At 41.9% G+C, this 23,146-nt stretch overlaps 1 protein-coding gene across 3 annotated transcripts in view; it reads left to right on the forward strand.

Annotated features, from left to right (window-relative positions):
• LOC120056866 (glucocorticoid receptor) overlaps positions 1–23,146 on the forward strand; it is a 106,372-nt gene that overhangs the window by 75,955 nt on the left and 7,271 nt on the right. For 2 of the 3 annotated variants that reach the window (XM_039005119.1, XM_039005120.1), the window contains exons 3-8: positions 2,787–2,953; positions 4,922–4,948; positions 7,364–7,480; positions 8,567–8,845; positions 15,875–16,019; positions 20,799–20,929. In XM_039005119.1, the coding sequence (XP_038861047.1) occupies positions 2,787–2,953; positions 4,922–4,948; positions 7,364–7,480; positions 8,567–8,845; positions 15,875–16,019; positions 20,799–20,929 (866 nt within the window). The remainder of the gene's footprint in view (positions 1–2,786; positions 2,954–4,921; positions 4,949–7,363; positions 7,481–8,566; positions 8,846–15,874; positions 16,020–20,798; positions 20,930–23,146) is intronic. The other variant, XM_039005121.1, reaches the window with a different exon arrangement.

Genomic DNA, 23,146 nt, shown 5'->3' on the forward strand with positions numbered 1-23,146 from the left:
AATGCTATGGGTTGGTAGTCATTTATGCATGTTACCTTGGTGTTCTTGGGCTCCGGGACTATGGTGGTCTGCTTGAAACATGTTGGTATTACAGACTCGGTCAGGAGCAGGTTGAAAATGTCAGCGCATGCTCGGAGTACACGTCCTGGTAGTCCGTCTGGCCCTGCGGCCTTGTGAATGTCGACCTGTTTAAAGGTCTTACTCACATCGGCTACGGAGAGCGTGATCACACAGTCGTCCCGAACAGCTGATGCTCTCATGGCGAGCATAGAAGTAATTTAGCTCGTCTGATAGGCTCGTGTCATTGGGCAGCTCGCATCTGTGCTTCCCTTTTGTAGTCTATAATATAAGCCCTGTCTATTGTGTTGGCAAAGCAAACTAGGGTGGAAAGCTTTACCTAATGCTGTTAAAATCTTCCTATGGATTGTATTAGAAATTAGTAAATGCTTTTTGTCTGACGAGGCGTTAAAAGGTTACTCCTAGTGTACGTCTGTCAGCATTGCTTTGACAAAGTAGTGTTAAGTTTCTGTAGTTTCATAGCGTCGTTAATTTAATGTGAAAGGGAGTCGGAGATAATTACAATCGTAGAATTGCAACCAAGGCGGGTAATTATCCTGGCTCAGACATGGCAGTATATTACAGTATCCTTCAGTTGATGCTTGAGTGTGAGATTAAAACCTCAGTCGTTACTCTCCTGGCGTAACCATAAATGCCATATATTTTCTAGGCAACTACCTGTGTTATGATTAACAACCTTGCATTAAGAATTGTTTGCTTTGCAATAACTCAGATGACTCTTTGGATGAAAGTCAGACAAAACACAGATAATATTAAGCTGTTTTGATTGCTATTGTCAAATGTTCTTGCTGAACACCAATAATCCCTCATAAATTGCCTATACACGGGTTGCCTGACAACGTCATGAAAATGATGCACGTGTATCTCAGGGGTAAAAGGCAGTCTTTTATGATTCTGAACGGTCAGATAGCTAGCAACAGTGACGAGAAGCTGCCATGTGGGCAATCGTAGGTGGCTAGTTTCAGCTAGTTCTTTCTTGTTCTTGATACCATGTCTTATTTTGAGGTGTTTTGACTTATGTCACGTCTATGCTAATATAGCTCAAATTAGCTAGCTTGCTAACCAACGACTGTAACCATGTACAGTGCAGTCAAAGTATTCACACCTTAACTTTTTCCACATTTTGTTACAAAGTGGGATTAAAATTGATTTCATTGTCGTTTTTTGGTCAACGATCTACACAAAATAAATGTATAAGTAAAAAAAAAATTATAACATTTGTAAAAACAATCATGAAAAATAAAACGCGTATCTCTTGATTACATAAGTATTCAACACCCGGAGTCAATACATAGTAGAATCACCTTTGGCAGCGATTACAGCTGTCTTTCTGGGTAAGTCTCTAAGAGCTTTGTACACCTGGATTGTACAATATTTGCACATTTTTCTTTAAAAAATTATTCAAGCTCTGTTAAGTTTGTTAATCAGGTTGTTAAATCATTGCTAGACAGCCATTTTCAAGTCTTGCCATAGATTTTCAAGTTAATTAAGTCAACTGTAACTGGGCCACTCAGGAACATTCAATGTTGTCTTGGTAAGCAACTCCAGTGTATATTTGGCCTTGTGTTTTAGGTTATTGATCTGTTGAAAGGTGAATGTGTCTCCCAGTGTCTGTTGGAAAGCTGACTGAAACAGGTTTTACCTGTTTTTTGCCTGTACTTAGCTCTGTTCCGTTTCTTCTTATCCCCCCAAAAATCCCTATTTGCCGTTGACAAGCATACCCATAACATGATGCGGCCACCACCATGCTTGAAAATATGAAGATTGGTACTCAGTGATGTGTTGTGTTGGATTTGCCCCAAAGTAATGTATTTGGACTTAAAAGTGTATTCAGGACATAAAGTAATTTTTTGGCAAAATCTTATGTAGTTTTACTTTAGTGCCTTATAGCAAACAGGATGCATGTTTTGGAATATTTGTATTATGTACAGGCTTCCATTTCTCGCTGTCATTTATGTTAGTATTGTGGAGTAACTACAATGTTGATCCATCCTCCGTTTTCTCCTATCACAGCCATTAAACACTTAATTCTTTTAAATTGGCCTCATGGTGAAATCCCTGAGCGGTTTCCTTCCTATTCGGAAACTGAGTTAGGAAGGACACCTGTATCTTTGTAGTGACTAGGTGTATTGATACACCATCCAAAGTGTAATTAGAGTCAGTCCATGCAACTTATTATGTGACTTGTTAAGCAAATGTTTACTCCTGAATTGATTTAGGCTTGCCATAACATAGGGGTTGAATACTTACTGACTCAAAACATTTGAGCTTTTAATTTGTATTGATTTGTAAAAATGTCAGTTTGACATTATGGGGTATTGTGTGTAGGCCAGTGATTTAATACCATTTTAAATTAAGGCTGTAACACAATAAAATGTGGATAAAGTCAGTGTGCATACATTCTGAAGGCACTGTATTTGAGAGACAACCGGTGCATATTGTGCAAATGCATTTGATTTCAATAAACTATATTTTGTCACCAAATATTTAACTTTACATGTTGTCAATAATCCTTTGAATGTCAGCCAACCCCTTCTGTTTTGCCCAAAGTTGCACGTGCATTGGTTTTGTTGCTTAACAACCCACCCGTCTATAGTTGTCTGGATCTGAGTGATATTCACCTGTGTAAAACTAAAACAACTGATTCTTTAAAAATACTTTTAATTTGAATGGATCTGATATGAACCTTTTGTGTTGTGTTTGTGCAGTCCAACCGCGAGACCCGAGGCCAGCGGCTCCACGTCGTCAGCCCCTGCCAAGCCCAGCGGTCCAACCCATAAGATCTGCCTGGTGTGTTCAGATGAGGCGTCTGGTTGCCACTATGGAGTCCTCACCTGCGGAAGCTGCAAGGTCTTCTTCAAGAGGGCCGTTGAAGGTTGGTGACGGAGTAAACATCCACACTCACAACTCCATTCATGCCCAGTTCTCCCTCTCAATAATAGACTATAGTTGAACATATGTACTACCGGTCAATCTATTGTGGTAAAATGTACATCGACTTTGCAGTAGTACACTTGTATGTCCTTTTTGACACATGACATGTGGACTCACTAAGTGTTGTCTTTACCTATAGGCTAGGTAAAGATATTCTAACAAAAGGGTACCGATTGGCTCTGTGTTAAAAAGTGGGCTCATTTTAATGTTTCATTTGAGCAGACTATTTTATTTAACAAATTTTCTTACAATTTCTAGCTAAGATTAGGAACATTTTAGGTTCACACAAATATAATCAGAAAAGGTTTCCTTAGGCTTCTATTACCCCAGGCCAGAGTAGGCTAGTGACTCATGGTTTTCTATCAGGCTGTGGTGTCTATGCTGCTATTTTTATGTCCAACCCATTGTTTGCATCCTATACCTCTGAACAGCCTGTCCAAATGACTGTTGGTCATTAGAATTACATGAGATCTCCTCTCCTGTTTCATATGGGGGAGATGCCGCTAAAAGATGCTGTTCCATTGTGTAGGCCTACATTGTGCTTCAAAGGGTTAATTTGTATCTTTAAAGAGCTTGCAAATAGTTTTAGATAAAATAGTAATCATTACATTCGTTTACTCATTTGAGGCGAGGGCTGATATGGCTGATATGCTATTAGTGAAGAGTGGCTGATATGCTATTAGTGAAGGGTGGCTGATATGCTATTAGTGAAGGGTGGCTGATATGCTATTAGTGAAGGGTGGCTGATATGCTATTAGTGAAGGGTGGCTGATATGCTATTAGTGAAGGGTGGCTGATATGCTATTAGTGAAGGGTGGCTGATATGCTATTAGTGAAGGGTGGCTGATATGCTATTAGTGAAGGGTGGCTGATATGCTATTAGTGAAGAGTGGCTGATATGCTATTAGTGAAGGGTGGCTGATATGCTATTAGTGAAGGGTGGCTGATATGCTATTAGTGAAGGGTGGCTGATATGCTATTAGTGAAGGGTGGCTGATATGCTATTAGTGAAGGGTGGCTGATATGCTATTAGTGAAGGGTGGCTGATATGCTATTAGTGAAGGGTGGCTGATATGCTATTAGTGAAGGGTGGCGGCTGGCACAAAGAGCTAGCTGATGACAGTGTGTTTTAATAAATGTGGAAAACTGTCTAAACCTGTTTTCGCTTTGTCATTATGGTGTATTGTGTGTAGAATGATGAAAAAAAATATATATATTTTATCCATTTTAGAATAAGGCTGTAACATAACAATGTGGGACAAGTAAAGGGGTCTGAATACTTTCCAAATGCACTATATGTGTGTGTTTGGGATTTGTAGCCTTTTTCGGGTTTGTTATTTTAACCATTTTCTCTTAACGTAGCCTAGATTTGTTTTATTACAAGCTCACTACCACAGTCAATGTACCGTTCACTGGGACTGCCTTTGAAGTCCATTTAGTTGCTCTGAATGCTTGACAAGTGGGCTGCCATGCTACTGTTACTCCTATGAATACAATCGAGCAGCCATGAACGTTATCATACTTCAGGGCAGTCTATGTATTTATGTTGAGGTGTATTTACGTAGTTTGTAACACAACTATTTCGTTCTCATGAAAGTGCATACATGAGTGTTTGTATTGAAAGAATGGAGATATAGCTACTGGATCTGTTTGTCAAATTCAAACCCTGGGTTTAACTACAAAAATAACAGATATTACTCTGAGTGAAATACAATATTTGAGTTCAGTTTAAAGGATAATTGTTACATATTGTAAACGTTATTTCAACTTTACTGGTGTAAATGACCAAGTAAAATAATATTTAACTTTTTTGAGACTTGAATTGAGCTGTACTTTCAGCAAGAAGACGTCATATCTGTTATTTTGCTCTTTCTTCCTCCATTCTACGGTTGTTGTCGCTATGGTGAAGGATGGAGAGCACGACAAAACACAGATGGTAAATAAACCCACCTTTTTAATAACACTTCTGCTTTATCCATGTCCCTCAATCACTGTACTGGAAATCTGACCTGATATGCAAGATTGAACATGCACAGTACCCTTCTCAATGCATGTGTTTGTGATTTGATGATTCATAATGTATTTGGGTCTTAAATTCTGTTTTTAATTCCTGCTTGGAATGTGGCTCTATCATCACTTCGCAAATAGAGTTAAAGGCCCAGTGCAGTCAACGCGATTTTGGAATAATACTTTGAAGTTGTGAAAATGATAATGCCATGTTAGTGTAACGGCTGTTTGAAAAGACTGCCTGAAATTTCTGCCTGTTTTGTTGGGATGGAGTTTTGGCCTGCCTGATGACAACACCAGGCGGTAAATTGGTTAATAGATTAATAAGAAAGAGTTCCAAACCTCTCTGACAGTAACTCGTTTTCAGTTTTCCCCGCTCAGACCACTCCCAAACAGTCCTAGCTAAATTCTTGCTTGAGAAATTGCTCTTGCTAAGAAGCAATTTTTGTTTCTTTGTTTTCAATCAAAATGGTCAAAAATCACACTAAGGTACCTAATTGTTAACAAGAAATGATTTGATTTTGAGATAAAAACGGCTACATTGGGCCTTTAAGAGATGTATTTATGCACAAAACCCAATAATGTCATACTGTAACTGCACTGATTCTAATTATTTGTTTGCCCTTGATTATTTTTTAACTTGTTATAATCCGAAATAAATTCACATTTTGCTTTTGCTGGTAATTGTTTAATTGAATGTGATGGTGTATTTTTCTTTTAGCCAAAAGAGAGATGCCCATTTTTCAGAATAACTAACCGTGCAGTTTAAATGAACATTAGTGAACCTCTTTATTGACCTGTGATGGATAGAACACTAGAACGGAAATGCACTCATTTTGTATATTTGTGACAATACAATGTTTGTTGGTATGTCAATCATACCAACAAATATAAGAAAGGTTCAGCATAGCATGTTATTGTGTATAAAGATGCCACTGGGATTCTCGCAGCATATTAGGCTCAAGGTAAAGGCCTGTGAAGGGATGCTACAAGTAGCATGTGTACTTATCTGCCATTACCACCACGCTCGGTAAGATGTAGACCGTCTTGTGTACCTTTCTAACCTACTGTGCCTTTGTCTGACTCAAATGGCAACCTATTCCTCTCTTTATAGTGTGCTATACAGTAAGGTGCTATTTGGGACGCATGTTAGAGGCAGAGCTGAAGGAGCAAGCCCCGCAGCGGTTGGTTATGACACACAAATCACCATTACCTGTCAACATGTCACATGACCCAAATCACTCACTCGCTTTTACTAAGAGGACACCCTAGTCATGTTTGGATGGCTATTGGCTAGTGACGTCACCCTCCAACCAAAGAGTCCCCGTTCCCTTCCCCCACTCCCATCTCCCACTGTATCCCTAGCCTGACCATGTTTTCTCAGCAGGGCTGGAGGAAGCCTGCCAACCAGGGCTAGCCTAGCACCTACCGCCAGCCAAGTCCTCCTCAAAAGCCTACAGTATGAAAATGGGATTAGAGAGCGGATGCTTCTGGGGATTCAGCTGGCACTGTTTAGTTTAGTTTATGGATGGTTGTTTGCTCTGCTCTTTGCAATGGCTGCTGCTGCCATGACTACCCACTGCATTACAGTTAGCTGGGATTTGATGTTGCAGGTTCCAGGTAGATATTGTTCTGCAGTGCTTTGGCTGCGTTTCTCTGCGGTTAATCATTTGTTGTGGTACTGTAAAACAGTAATATATTAATCTATTTAACTAACTTTTACTTAAATACCCTGACTGTAGATCAAACAAAAAAAGCTATCACATCAGTAGAAAGCGTGGCATTTGATCTCATTAATGATCATATTTATAGTTGGTATAAAACATGTTATCTGTAGATGTACTAGGTCCTTTAAAAACATTTGTTTTTGTATTGGACCGATGATGTGAATACAGTTGGGTAGGCCTACTTGTTGCTTATATTAAACTAGTTAGTCATGAGCATGGCCTCTGTCTACCATAGAAGATGCGTTGATCTGGGTGAACATTTTGTTCAGTTGGCATTCTCCAGGCTCTGTCATACAAGCAATATTTTTTTCCCTCTCGTCTTCAAAACTAGGCCACACTATCAACAGCATTACACCCACAGCATAGGGACAATCTCTTTATCTCTGTTTTTTAAAAACTTAGGCTACTATTTTACCTGTCCGTGGAGGGGTGTAAACCTCAAAAGTGAATGAGCTGTCACCTTACTTCACCTTTAGGTTAGGTCATGAGCGGCAACCCGCAGTGCTTGGCTTAGACCCTCTTGCTAGTAAAAATAAGAAAAATGGAAATATTTTGTCACACACCGGATAGGTGCAGTGAAATGTGTTGTTTTAATTACCATGTTCCTCCATCCCCAGGACAACACAACTATCTGTGCGCTGGGAGGAACGACTGCATCATAGACAAGATCCGCAGGAAGAACTGCCCGGCGTGCCGCTTCCGCAAGTGTCTCCAAGCAGGGATGAATCTGGAAGGTATGAGTGGCACCAACACACATTCATATTGTTCTCATATCAGTGGACTGGTAGTATACACTATTTCAGTCTTTTGGCAAACATAGTCATCCGGCAAAGGTAGACAGCATGTTGTCTCTGAAAGGTAGGGCTTTATGTTTTTGTCCCCTATAGCGATTGTGATTAGGAGTAGGATTAACTCTTGGATTCACTTAAGCCAGTAGTGGGCCTTAATTCCCGCGGTTAATGTTGACATAAGCTAACCCAGTGGTTCCTCTCTGGCCCAGTGTTTAACAAGGATCAGAGCCAGTGATCAACAACAATCATTCAGTCAGAGCCAGTTGTTCCCATGTCCCTGAGCCATAGAAAGATGGATACAAGGTTCACATAGGCTGTGTTTGGTTGTGGACATTTGTGTTTTTAAGGGAAATAGGGCCTAAATGGTCGAGTGAGAACGAAAATATGCCATTAAGAAAGAGGCAGCACTCTGCGGAAATGGACATGACGATAATTCACATTAATCCACCACTATATGCTATTTATATACATGTTCATTCTCACAGTGCTGCAGGGTATTAAATTGTTGATTTTATTTGTGAGTCAGAGAGGGGAAAAAACCTTGATGGATACGGGTGCATAAGCAGACAACCAAAACCTTGGGTTGTACCAGAACGGCTCTTAGTTGCCATAGAAACGTGTATGGAGGAAATAAAAAAAGGATAGGCAAGACTGAGATGGTTTTTTGATGGTGACCCTCTCATCCGTTGCCAAGCGCCACATATTATAACAAAATTGATAGAACAGTTTTTCACCCAAGTCCAAAATACAATTTGTGTTCTTCTTGTGTTACGTTGCTCTTTTTAACTCTCTTTCGATTATTAAAACCTTTTCAGGCGTAACACAATGTGGATGTCTCTATGTTAGGAGTAAACTGTAGCCAAGGTAACCGGATAAGGCATCCTATAGGCTGCATGTTTTTGTTATGAAAACGCAAGGTGTCTGTGTGGTCAATGCACTATCACCACCTGGGTTGAGTGAGATACGATAGCTAACAGGGAGGAGAATTACTGATCAGCTCTCTTTTATTCTCTGTCTTCCTCTTTGCAGCGAGGAAAAACAAGAAGCTGATCCGATTAAAAGGTCAGCAGACGACGATGGAGCCGAGCCCTCCCCCACCTGACGAGAGGGCCTGCGCCCTGATCCCCAAGTCCATGCCCCAGCTGGTACCCACCATGCTATCCCTGCTCAAAGCCATCGAGCCGGAGGCCATTTACTCTGGCTACGACAGCACCATTCCCGACACCTCCACCCGCCTCATGACCACCCTCAACAGGCTGGGCGGACAGCAGGTTGTCTCAGCTGTCAAATGGGCCAAGTCCCTACCAGGTGAGAACACCTGGTACACCTTCATTAACACTGGGACCACAGACATCGGGTCATTTTAGTACAAATATGACTAGCCGTCATTATGGGCTAGGCTTGGTCCATTCCATTTCAACTCGAGTTAATTCAGGAAATGAGCTAGGCCTAAATGTAAATCAAGTGGCTTGCAAATTAATGAGGATATTTTTGTATTCATCTCATGAATTTCCATTTTATTGATTGTGGAATGGAATTGAGTTGACCCCCAGCCTCTAATCATGAGAACGAAGGAGCATGGTTTGATAATCGCCCCAAATATTTACTCTGTGCCTTGGTCTCTTCCAGCGGCCAACTGGCCTGGAATGAAATAACTTGTGGAGAAATCTTACATAACCACTGCATGGTTAAGCAAATATGATCTGAAAGGACCTTCAACACTTTTGAAGTCTCAACAATGAGAGATGATTGAACTGCAATTAAAGGTCACTTTTAACATTGACTTAACCCATAACAGTCTAAGCCCCGACTAAGCTGGGATGGGTTCTACTAAGCTATATGGAATTGTTTTAAAAAGGTCATACCAAGGATAATTTTTCTATTTGATTTTTAAATTTAAGACCACTTGAAGAACCGATTCACTACATGGAACAACAGATAGTCCCCAAAACAATCTAAAGGAACTTCCTTCTGAAGTGCCTGTTCTATATCTGAGAGATATAAGAAAGATCAGGAAACAATTTTATTTATTTTTTACATGTATTTAACCCCTTATTTTTGGTACTGGAGACTATAGAGACCGTTTAGTACCAAAAATAAGGGGTTAAATACATGTACAAATAAATAAAATAGAATATATATATATATATAAAATGTGTTTATATACTGAACAAAAATATAAACACAACATGTAAAGTGTTGGTCCAATGTTTCATTAGCTGCAATAAAACATCCCAGAAATGTTCAATACACACAAAAAGCTTATTTCTCTCAAATTCTGTACACACATTTGTGCATCCCTGTTAGTGAGCATTTCTCCTTTGCCAAGATAATCCATCCACCTGACAGATGTGGCATATCAAGAAGCTGATTAAACAGCATGATCATTGCATTGTGCTGGGGACAATAAAAGGCCACTCTAAAATGTGCAGTTTTGTCACACAACACAATGCCAACGATGTCTCAAGTTTTGAGGGAGTGTGCAATTGGCATGCTGACTGCAATAATGTCCACTAGAGCTGTTGTCAGATCATTTAATGTTCATTTCTCTACCATTAGCTGCCTCCAACGCGTTTTAGAGAATTTGACAGTATAAATTCATTAAAAGTGAAAAACTTAAATGTTCAAACTCTTTGTTATGGCAAGCCTAAATAAGTGAAGTCTAAAAAATGTGCTTAAGTTGCATGGACTTTGTGTGCAATAATAGTGTTTAAAATTAGTTTCTGTATGACTATCTCATGTCTGTCCAGATTTAACTGCAAAGACCAGGGAGGTTTTTTAATGCCTTCAAAAGAAGAGCACCTATTGGTAGATGGATAAAAAAAAAGCAGACATTGAATATCCCTTTGAGCATGGTGAAGATATTAATTACACTTCGGATGGTGAATTAATGCACCCAGTCACTACAAAGATGCAGGTGCCTTTCCTAACTCAGTTGCCAGAGAGGAAGGAAACCACAGAGGGATTTCACCCTGAGGCAAATGGTGACTTTAAAACAGTTACAGAGTTTAATGGCTGTGATAGAAAAGCTGAAGATGGCTCAACATTGTAGTAACTCCACAATACTAACCTAATTGAGTGACAAGATGGAAGCCTGGACGTAATAAAATATTCCAAAACATGCATCCTGTTTGCAACAACTCTTCCAAGATGGCGTAGCAGTGGGATGTTTTTGATTGTCTTGTCCCATCCCTTGTATATATTTTCAATATTTTTAATCTAATTTTTCCATCTACAGACTGAACATACTCTTCTGCAACCCGCCTCACCCAATGTGGTATGGATCTGCGATTTTTCTTTTTTCTATATACTTTAGAACTGTAACCCCCTTCAGAAGCTAGCCAGCTAACTAGCTAGTAGTCAGTTAGCCACTGCTAGCGGTCATCACCTTTAACTCGGACATCTGCCAGCTTCAGCCCGGTCAACTCCTGCCAGCCTGCACAGCGCGATATCAACCCTTAGCATATCGGACTGCTTTTCTCCACCATATTTTCGGATTCCTACCGCAGTCTTTGAACCTTTACTCCGGATCATTGCAGTTAGCAAGCTGCTATCCGAGGGGCTACTCCTGGCTAACGTCTCTGTCCCGACGCAAGCACCAGTTAGCCTGGAGCTAGCCTCGAATCTAGGCCCATCTCCCGGCTAGCCGAAGAAATCTATCAAGCAATTCTTGGGCTTCAATTACCTCTTTTTCCAATTGGCCTGGACCCTTTGCTGCCGACACGGAGCCCCGCCGATCCATCACGAATGGTCTGCCGACGTAACTGTCCGAGGGGGTTTCAACAGGCTCTTCCGTTGCGACGTCCCCCTGAGGCCCATCTGCTAGCCCTGACCTGCTAGCTGTCTGAATCTCTGTGCCTCCAGCTCGCTTAGCTACTCACTGGACCCTATGATTACTTGGCTACACATGCCTCTCCCTACTGTCAATATGCCTTGTCTATTGCTGTTTTGGTTAGTAAATTTTGTCTTATTTCACTGTAGAGCCTCCAGCTCTGCTCAAAATGCCTTAGCTAGTCCTGTTCCACCCCCCACACATGTGGTGACCGCACCAGGCTTAAATGGTGTTTCTAGAGACAAAACCTCTCTCATCGTCACTTAATGCCTAGGCTTACCTCCACTACTCACATCCTACCATACCCATGTCTGTACATTATGCCTTGAATCTATTATTCCGTGCCCAGAAACCTGCCCCCTTTACTCTGTTCCGAACGCACTAGACGACCAGTTCTTTTAGCCTTTAGCCGTACTCTTATCCTACTCCTCTTCTGTTCCTCTGTTGATATAGAGGTTAACCCAGGCCCTGCAGCCCCCAGCATCACTCCCATTCTCCAGGCGCTCTCATTTGTTGACTTCTGTAACCGCAAAAGCCTTGGTTTCATGCATGTTAACATTAGAAACCTCCTCCCTAAGTTTGTTTTATTCACTGCTTTAGCACACTCCGCCAACCCGGATGTCCTAGCCTTGTCTGAATCCTGGCTTAGGAAATTTCCATCCCTAACAATACAATTTTCCGACAAGATTGAACTGCCAAAGGGGGCGGAGTTGCAATCTACTGCAGAGATAGCGTGCCGAGTTCTGTCTTGCTATCCAGGTTTGTGCCCAAACAATTCGAGCTTCTACTTTTAAAAATCCACCTTTCCAGAAATAAGTCTCTCACCGTTGCCGCTTGTTATAGACACCCTTCAGCGCCCAGCTGTGCCCTGAACACCATATGTGAATTGATCGCCCCTATCTATCGTCAGAGTTTGTGCTGTTAGGTGACCCAAACTGGGACATGCTTAATACCCCAGCCATCCTACAATCTAAGCTAGATGCCCTCAATCTCACACAAATTATCAAGGAAACTACCAGGTACAACCCTAAATCCGTAACCTCTTAGATATCATCCTGACCAACTTGCCTTCTAAATACACCTCTGCTGTCTTCAACCAGGATCTCAGCGATCACTGCCTCATTGCCTGTGTCCGTAATGGGTCCACGGTCAAACGACCATCCCTCATCACTGTCAAACGCTCCCTAAAACACTTCAGCGAGCAGGTCTTTCTAACCTACCTGGCCCGGGTATCCTGGAAGGATATTGACCTCATCCCGTCAGTAGAGGATGCTTGGTTGCTCTTCAAAAGTGCTTTCCTCTCCATCTTAAATAAGCATGCCCCATTCAAAGAATGTAGAACTAAGAACAGATATAGCCCTTGGTTCACACCAGACTTGACTGCCCTTGACCAGCACAAAAACATCCTGTGGCGTTCTGCATTAGCATCGAATAGCCCCCGCGATATGCAACTCTTCAGGGAAGTCAGGAAGCAATATTCTCAGTCAGTTAGGAAAGCTAAGGCTAGCTTTTTCAAATAAATATTTGCTTTCTGTAGCACTATCTGCAAAAGGTTCTGGGACACTGTAAAGTCCATGGAGAATAAGAGCATCTCCTCCCAGCTGCCCACTGCAGAGGATAGGAGACACCTGAAACCCCACCTCTTTAAGGAATACCTAGGATAGGATAAAGTAATCCTTCTAACCCCCCCCCCCTTAAAAGATTTAGATGCACTATTGTAAAGTGGTTGTTCCACTGGATATCATAAGGTGAATGCACCAATTATCTCACCATTAAATCAGCTGGGCTAGACAATCTGGACCCCCTCTTTCTAATATTATCAACTGAAATTGTTGCAACCCCTATTACTAGCCTATTCAACCTCTCATTCGTATCGTCTGAGATCCCCAAAGATTGGAAAGCTGCCGCGGTCATCCCCCTCTTCAAAGGTGGAGACACTCTAGACCCAAACTGTTATAGACCTATATCCATCCTGCCCTGCCTTTCTAAAATCTTCGAATGCCAAGTTAATAAACAGATCACCGACCATTTCGAATCCCACCGTACCTTCTCCACTATGCAATCTGGTTTCCGAGCTGGTCATGGGTGCACCTCAGCCACGCTCAAGGTCCTAAACGATATCATAACCGCCATCGATAAGACAGTACTGTGCAGCTGTATTCATCGACCTGGCCAAGGCATTCGACTCAATCACCTCATTCTTATCGGCAGACTCAATAGCCGTGGCTTCTCAAATGACTGCCTCGCCTGGTTCACCAACTACTTCTCTGATAGAGTTCAGTGTGTCAAATCGAAGGGCCTGTTGTCCGGACCTCTGGCAGTCTATGGGGGTGCCAAAGGGTTCAATTCTCGGGCCGACTCTTTTCTCTGTATATATCAATTATGTTGCTCTTGCTGCTGGTGATTCTCTGATCCACCTATACGCAGACGACACCATTCTGTATACATCTGGCCCTTCTTTGGACACTGTGCTAACAAACCTCCAAACGAGCTTCAATGGCATACAACACTCTTTCCGTGGCCTCCAACATACCCTCGTAAAACTGACTATCTTCACCTTGACTTCGGCGATGTCATTTACAAAATAGCCCCCAACACTCTACTCAGCAAACTGGATGTAGTCTATCACAGTGCCATCCGTTTTATCACCAAAGCCCCATATACTACCCACCACTGAGACCTCTATGCTCTCGTTGGCTGGCCCTCACTACATATTTGTCGCCAAACCCACTGGCTCCAGGTCATCTATAAGTCTTTGCTAGTTAAAGCCCCGCCTTATCTCAGGTCACTGGTCACCATAGCAACACCCAACCGTAGCACGCACTCCAGCAGGAATGTTGCATTGGTTATCCCAGAAGCCAACACTTCCTTTGGCCGCCTCTCCTTCGTTCTCTGCTGCCAATGACTGGAACAAATTGCAAAAATCACTGAAGCTGGAGTCTTATATCTCCCTCTCTAACTTTAAGCATCAGCTGTCAGAGCAGCTTACCGATCACTGTACCTGTACGTAGCCAATCTGTAAATAGCACACCCGACAACCTCATTCCCATATTACTACTTACCCTCTGGCTCTTTTGCACCCCAGTATCTCTACTTGCACATCATCATCTGCACACATATCACTCCAGCCCTCACGAGGCAGGGGTTAAACGCTATTGAAAGTCATACCGTCTGTATTTCGAAATACTCCGGTATATGGTATACACAGTATATTGCCCAAGCCTAATGGAATATGGATATCGAGGAAGAGCACAGTGCTTTTGCACATTCAAGGAATCCTTAGCTCAGCCAAGCTGGTAACACAAAGGGGAGAGAATATTTCTCATCTTGAGATTGTTCAAACAGACAACATCCAAGTGGGCAACAGTTGTTGAAATTACGTCATAGTAACTATGCAGAAACCGGTTGAAATTCTGCCGCCTGGAATATTTGTGCTCCACAGCATGGCAATGTTCTGATCAAATTAACATGTACTGTGTAATTGTATCAGAATTGTTATTTGAAAGACCACTACTAACACTGCAGTACAGTGTATTAAAATGACCTATCTTCGTCTTACCTTCGTCTTATTATATCAATGTTTTGATCAAATTATGATATTCAGTTAATTAGGTAAACCACCCCATTCATGAAAATGGTTTGCTCTTAAAGTCACGTGGTCGTGGCTTGCTATATTAAGCAGGCAGACAGGCATGGAGATATTAAATTACTGTTCTATTGAACGTTAGGACACTCAATTTGCCCATTCTAAGTGACTGAGCGTGGTATGATTGTCGGTGCCAGGCGTGCCTGTTCCATCTCAAAAATGGCCAGCCTCCTGGGCTTTTCACACACAACAGTGTCTAAGGTTTACCAAGAATGATGTGACAAACAAAAAACATTCAGTCAGAGGAAGACCTGTGGGCGGAAACAGCTCGTTGATGAGAGGTCAAAGGAGAATGGCAAGAATTGTGTAAGTTAACAGGCAGGCCACAAACAGGCAAATAATGGCTCAGTACAACTGAGGTGTGCAGAATGGCATCTCAGAACGCATAACTCGTTGGTCCTTGTCACGGCTGGGCTATTTCAGCAGACGACCACACTGGGTTCCATTTCTATCAGCTAAAAACAAGAAGAAGCACCTCCAATGGACAATTTGAGGAGTAGAAAAACACTGCCTGGTCTGACGAATCCTGGTTCCTGTTGTCATGCTGTTGGCAGTCAGGATTTTGTGTAAGCAGCATAAGTCCATGACTCCATCCTGCCTAGTGTCAGCGGTAAATGCTGGTGGTGTAAGGAATATTTTCCTGGCACTTGTTAGGTCCCTTTATACCAATTGAGCCACGTTTCCATGCCCAACTAATTCAGGCTGTTCTGGAGGCAAAGGGGGGTTTGATCCGGTACTAGATGGGTGTACCTAATAAACCGAGTGTATAATTTTATCAGCATTATAGCTCACTCAAAAGAATAGCACTAACAACACTGCAATCCTGACTAATGCTCTGTGGGTTGTCTGTTTTGTGCAGGGTTCCGGAACCTTCACCTGGATGACCAGATGACCCTGCTGCAGTGCTCCTGGCTTTTCCTCATGTCGTTCGGCTTGGGCTGGCGCTCCTACCAGCAGTGTAACGGGGGGATGTTGTGCTTCGCCCCTGACCTGGTTATTAATGAGTAAGTTCAGAGATGGAGAGGGGTCAGGAATACACCTAGGAGGGCTGTTGGGGGCTCTGGAGATGAGAAAGGTCAGCCTGGGTGGTAGGTGGGTTTCTATGAATCACTAGTTAAACCCTCTTTATGATATGGATTGCCTGAATGAAACACCGATGCATATATATACAGTGTATATATACAGTACCAGTCAAAAGTTTGGACACACCTACTCATTCCAGGTTTTTGTTCTTTATTTTTACTATCTTCTACATTGTAGAATAATAGTGAAGACATCAAAACTATGAAATAACACACATGGAATCATGTAGTAACCCAAAAGTGTTAAACAAATAAAAAAATATTTTATATTTGAGATTCTTCAAAGAAGCCACCCTTTGCCTTGATGACATCTTTTTTGCACACTCTTGACATTCTCTCAATCAGCTTCATGAGGTAGTCACCTTGAATGCATTTCAATTACCAGATGTACCTTGTTTGTGTAATTTATTTCCTTATGCGTTTGAGCCAATCAGTTCTGTTGTGACAAGGTGGGGGTGGTATACAGAAGATAGGGCTATTTGGTAAAATACCAAGTTGATATTATAAAAAGTTTGAAAAGCCAAGGCTAGCTTTTTCAAGCAGAAATTTGCTTCCTGCAACACAAACTCAAAAAAGTTCTGGGACATTGTAAAGTCCATGGAGAATAAGAGCACCTCCTCCCAGCTGCCCACTGCACTGAGGATAGGGAACTCTGTCACCACCGATAAATCCACTATAATTGAGAATTTCTATAAGCATTTTTCTACAGGTGGCCATGCTTTCCACCTGGCTACCCCTACCCCGGTCAACAGCACTGCACCCCCCACAGCAACTCGCCCAAGCCTTCCCCATTTCTCCTTCTCCCAAATCCAGTCAGCTGATGTTCTGAAAGAGCTGCAAAATCTGGACCCCCACAAATCAGTCGGGCTAGACAATCTGGACCCTTTCTAAAATGATCTGCCGAAATTGTTGCAACCCCTATTACTAGCCTGTTCAACCTCTCTTTCGTGTCGTCTGAGATTCCCAAAGATTGGAAAGCAGCTGCAGTCATCCCCCTCTTCAAAGGGGGGGACACTCTTGACCCAAACTGCTACAGACCTATATCTATCCTACCCTGCCTTTCTAAGGTCTTCGAAAGCCAAGTTAACAAACAGATCACCGAACATTTCAAATCCCACCGTACCTTCTCCGCTATGCAATCTGGTTTCAGAGCTGGTCATGGGTGCACCTCAGCCACGCTCAAGGTCCTAAACGATATCTTAACTGCCATTGATAAGAAACAATACTGTGCAGCCGTATTCATTGACCTGGCCAAGACTTTCGACTCTGTCAATCACCACATCCTCATCGGCAAACTCAACTGCCTTGGTTTCTCAAATGATTGCCTCGTCTGGTTCACCAACTACTTCTCCAATAGAGTTCAGTGTGACCGGGCCTCTGGCAGTCTCTATGGGGGTGCCACAGGGTTCAATTCTTGGGCCGACTCTCTTCTCTCTATACACCATTGATGCCGCTCTTGCTGCTGGTGAGTCTCTGATCCACCTCTACGCAGATGAAACCATTCTGTATACTTCTGGCCCTTCTTTTTGACACTGTGTTAACAACCCTCCAGACGAGCTTCAATGCCATACAACTCTCCTTCCGTGGCCTCCAACTGCTCTTAAATACAAGTAAAACTAAATGCATGCTCTTCAACCGATCGCTGCCTGCACCTGCCCGCCCGTCCAGCATCACTATTCTGGACGGTTCTGACTTAGAATATGTGGACAACTACAAATACCTAGGTGTCTGGTTAGACTGTAAACTCTCCTTCCAAACATCTCCAATCCAAAGTTAAATCTAGAATTGGCTTCCTATTTCGCAACAAAGCATCCTTCACCCATGCTGCCAAACATACCCTCGTAAAACTGACCATCTTACCGATCCTCGACTTCGGCGATGTAATTTACAAAATAGCCTCCAACACCCTACTCAACAAATTGGATGCAGTCTATCACAGTGCCATCCGTTTTGTCACCAAAGCCCCATATACTACCCACCACTGCAACCTGTACGCTCTCGTTGGCTGGCACTCGCTTCATACTCGTCGCCAAACCCACTGGCTCCAGGTCATCTACAAGTCTTTGCTAGGTAAGGCCCCGCCTTATCTCAGCTCACTGGTCACCATAGCAGCACCCAACCGTAGCACGCGCTCCAGCAGGTATATTTCACTGGTCACCCCCAAAGCCAATTCCTCCTTTGGCCGCCTCTCCTTCCAGTTCTCTGCTGCCATTGACTGGAACGAACTACAAACATCTCTGAAACTGGAAACACTTATCTCCCTCACTAGCTTTAAGCACCAGCTGTCAGAGCAGCTCACAGATCACTGCACCTGTACATAGCCCATCTATAAATAGCCCAAACAACTACCTCTTCCCCTACTGTATTTATTTATTTTGCTCCTTTGCACCCCAGTATTTCTACTTTGCACACTCATCTACTGTCAAATCTACCATTCCAGTGTTTTAATTGTTTTAATTAATATTGTATTTACTTCGCCACCATGGTCTATTTATTGCCTTTACCTCCCTTATCTCACCTCATTTGCTCACATTGTATATAGATTTTCTTCAACTGTATTATTGACTACCGTAATTTCCGGACTATAAGCCTCTACTTTTTTCCCACGCTATGAACCTCGCGGTTTATACAATGACGCGGCTAATTTGTTTTGTTTTTTTTTCACAAGATTCATGCCGCCAAAACTGAGCACCGTCACATAATGTGACGTAAATCGAGCGCGCTCAAACTTGCCATCATTCTGATTACGGTAGTCATTTTGTCACCCTTATCATGGCAAAGACACGGAGAAATGCATATGATGCAGCTTTCAAGTTGAAGGCGATCGATCTGGCTGTTGGAAAAGGAAATAGAGCTGCTGCACGGGAGCTTGGCCTTAATGAGTCGATGATAAGACGTTGGAACTGTGCAGATCCGACTGAAAGCCAAAACAATCGCCACCGCAATGAAGTTTGACTTTCTTGGTAGGCTACTGTTTACTGATATTTATTTTTTATTTTTGTTACAAGCCGTGTTTCGTTAAAGCCTATTTATTTTTGTTACAAGCCGTGTTTCGTTTAAAAGCCTATTTATTTTTGTTACAAGCCGTGTTTCGTTTAAAGGCTGTGTAAAGTTCATTTGTTTCAATGTACCGGTAGGCACTTGCGGCTTATAGACGTGCGGTTTATTTATGTACAAAATACATATTTGTAAAAAATTCAGTGGGTACGGCTTATATTCAGGTGCACTTAATAGTCCAGCAATTACGGTATATGTTTTGTTTATTCCATGTGTAACTCTGTTGTTGTTTGTGTCGAACTGCTTTGCTTTATCTTGGCCAGGTTACCTGGTTAAATAAAGGTGAAATAAAAATAAAATGGCAAGAACAGCTCAAATAAACAAAGAAAAACGACAGTCCATCATTACTTTAAGACATGAAGGTCAGTCAATCCGGAAAATGTCAAGTAATTTGAAAGTTTCTTCAAGTGCAGTCGCAAAAACCAAGCGCTATGATGAAACTGGCACTCATGAGGACCGCCACAGGAAAGGAAGACCCAAAGTTACCTCTGCTGCAGAGGATAAGATCATAGAGTTACCAGCCTCAGATTGCAGCCCAAATAAATGCTTCAAAGAGTTCAAGTAACAGACACATCTCAACATCAACTGTTCAGAGGAGACTGCATGAATCAGGCCTTTATGGTCGAATTGCTGCAAAGAAACCTATACTAAAGGACACCAATAAGAAGAAGATACCTACTTGGGCCAAGAAACACGAGGAATGGACATTAGACCAGTGGAAATCTGTCCTTTTGTCTGGTGAGTCCAAATTGAGATTTTTGGTTCCAATTACTGTGTCTTGGTTCCAATCACCATGTGAGACGCAGAGTAGGTGAACGGATGATCTCCGCATGTGTGGTTCCCACCAAGAAGCATGGAGGAGGTGTGATGGTGTGGGGGTGCTCTGCTGGTGACACTGTCACTGATTTATTTAGAACTTAACCAGCATGGCTACCACAGCATTCTGCAGCGATACGCCATCCCATCTGGTTTGCGCTTAGTGGGACTATCATTTGTTTTTCAACAGGACAATGACCCAACACACCTCCAGGCTGTGTAAGGGCTATTTGGTCAATAAGGAGAGTGATGGAGTGCTGCATCAGATGACCTGGCCTCCACAATCACCCAACCTCAACCCAAATTAGATGGTTTGGGATGAGTTGGACCGCAGAGTGAAGGAAAAGCAGCCAACAAGTGCTCAGCATATGTGGGAACTTCTTCAAGACTGTTGAAAAGCATTCCAGGTGAAGCTGGTTGAAAGAATGCCTTGATGACAGCTTTGTACACTTTTGGCAAAGGGTGGCTTCTTTGAAGAATCTCAAATAACACTTTTTTTGGTTACTACATGATTCCAAATGTGTTATTTCATAGTTCACTATTGTCTTCACTATTATTCTGCAATGTAGAAAATAGTAAAAAATAATAATAATTTAAAAAAAATCTTGAATGAGTAGGTGTGTCCAAACTTTTGACTGGTACTGTATATATATCCTGGACAAAGTGAAGAGAGAGGACATACTGTTCACCCAATAAGGGCTGATTTCACAGCCCATTGTATCAACGCTCTGTTTCTCCAGTTGTATCATAGGCGGAACATTCATTACACTATGTGGATTGCAGATGGACACAGGTGTTGATTATCGTGTGTGTGTGTGTGTGTGTCAGTGAGAGGATGAAGTTGCCCTACATGACCGACCAGTGTGAGCAGATGCTGAAGATCTCCACTGAGTTTGTGAGGCTGCAGGTGTCCTATGACGAGTACCTGTGTATGAAAGTCCTGCTGCTGCTCAGCACAGGTACAGTACAACATTTACAGTGATTCTTAGTTATACAGTATGATTTGTATACTATGTTTTTCATTGTCATATTTGTAAAAGTATAACCTAAAAATATTACCTGAATAATTTTAGTAATTTAGCAGGTGCTCTTATCCAGAGCGACTTAAAATGAATGCATTAATCTTAAAATGGCTAGTTGAGACAACCACATGCCATGGGATTTAAGATAAACCCTACCTCTTCAAAGAGTATCTGAGATGTTTTCAGAAGATGGGTAGGGACTCCCGTGTCCTGACGTTAGGGGGAAGCTTGTTCCACCATTTGGGTGCCAGGACAGAGAAGAGCTGGACTGGGCTGAGTGGGAGCTGACCCCCTGGAGATTTAAACAGTTATTCATTATAGCAGTCCAACACAGTTTGAAAGGAACAGGCTGGGGGAAAGCAGAACAAATGTTTTGACATCTCAAAGTACAGAAGAGGAGGTAATCCAGACAGACAACTGAAGCTTCAGTTTTTCAATTAGCTTTGTACAAATGAGGCCTCGGTAAAAAAAAGTCCCAGCATGACAAACCATTACCAAAACATATTTAAGCAGAAGACACTGCTTATTGACTGGGGAAAAAAGCTTTTAAACGCTTTCAAATTACTCAGTGAGTAGTGTTGAAAGGAGCACACACTTGTCTTTTGATTGCTTCTTAGGGAAATTAAAATTACATTTGAAGACAGCTGTGCTTTTTTTTAAACCAGTGAGCAATCATCCTTGATTTCCTCTCACACAGGACCGACAGACATTTTCACGTTTTATTTTTGACTCATCAATAATGATATCCACATAATTGAAACTGGAAATGTCAAAGAAATACACAAGGGGACCATTTTTGATCGATGTAGACATATTGCCTGCTATTATAGACCTGGGTCATTCCACGAAAATGTTGTCCCTTTGCTATTTTAAATAGAAATTCTTAACCAATATTGAGTAAAAAAAATCGATGTAAAAAGTCTGCATTTTGACATGTCCCTCCATGCTCCATTTGTGTCTTCTTGGAAGATTTTAACCCACTTAAACCCAAAATGTTTCCTAAGTTTTCACCATCAGTAATTCCATCCACCGTTTTTATGCGAGTAAGGTTATACCGTATATAAAAGAAAAATATCACGACAGCTGTTAAGAAAATTTCTTCATTTGAAATGGTGGTGAACTTTTTGCATGAAATTCGGTCACCAATTGTATGTAAACCTAGCTACTTACCCTATTGGATGGAAACCTAGCTACGGACTCTCTCTAACTGACCCTATTGGATGGAAACCTAGCTACGGACTCTCTCTAACTGACCCTATTGGATGGAAACCTAGCTACGGACTCTCTCTAACTGACCCTATTGGATGGAAACCTAGCTACTGACCCTATTGGATGGAAACCTAGCTACGGACTCTCTCTAACTGACCCTATTGGATGGAAACCTAGCTACTGACCCTATTGGATGGAAACCTAGCTACGGACTCTCTCTAACTGACCCTATTGGATGGAAACCTAGCTACGGACTCTCTCTAACTGACCCTATTGGATGGAAACCTAGCTATTGTAAAGCTGTCCCAAATGTTTAGGTTAATTAACCCTGTGAGATGAACCGAACTCTCATTTTAATATGGTGAAACTTGTCGTAAAAAAAAAAGTTTTAATAACCTAAAGAAACATTGAACAACTAATAGCCACATCATATTGTAAAAGCGGGTGAGCTAGTTCTACTCTTTTTGGCCATTTTTGTCTGGTTTTGTGCTGGAAAACTGAGTGTCTTGAGAAAAACACGTCAACCCTGTTAACCATAGTTAGACAGGCTAGAAATATATATAACAATAAAACAATTTTGTGAAGCTTGTATTCAATTGCCACTTCCTGTTGCACACAACAAGCTTCTATACCCCCTGTAACAAGGATTCATGGCGGATTTAACTAGTAATTACCAGTTGGAGGCTCAGTATGTAAGCAGAGTTGAGCGGTCCAATGCCCCACGTCCCTTTCAACCGCTCCGCTAAAATCCGCTCCTCACAGGAAAAAAATCTGCTGCTCCATTCATTAAAATCACAATTTAACCAACAGCCATCCATTTTTGTGACTACCTGGACCTATCATTTGGTTGTGAAAATATTGAAACCAAACCATATGATTTGAATAAAACTATTATATTAAACAAAAAGGTGAATGTAAGAAATAGGCTACATGTCATATTAAACA

This window comes from Salvelinus namaycush, chromosome 12, assembly GCF_016432855.1.
Source record: "Salvelinus namaycush isolate Seneca chromosome 12, SaNama_1.0, whole genome shotgun sequence".
NCBI classification, from domain to species: domain Eukaryota; kingdom Metazoa; phylum Chordata; class Actinopteri; order Salmoniformes; family Salmonidae; genus Salvelinus; species Salvelinus namaycush.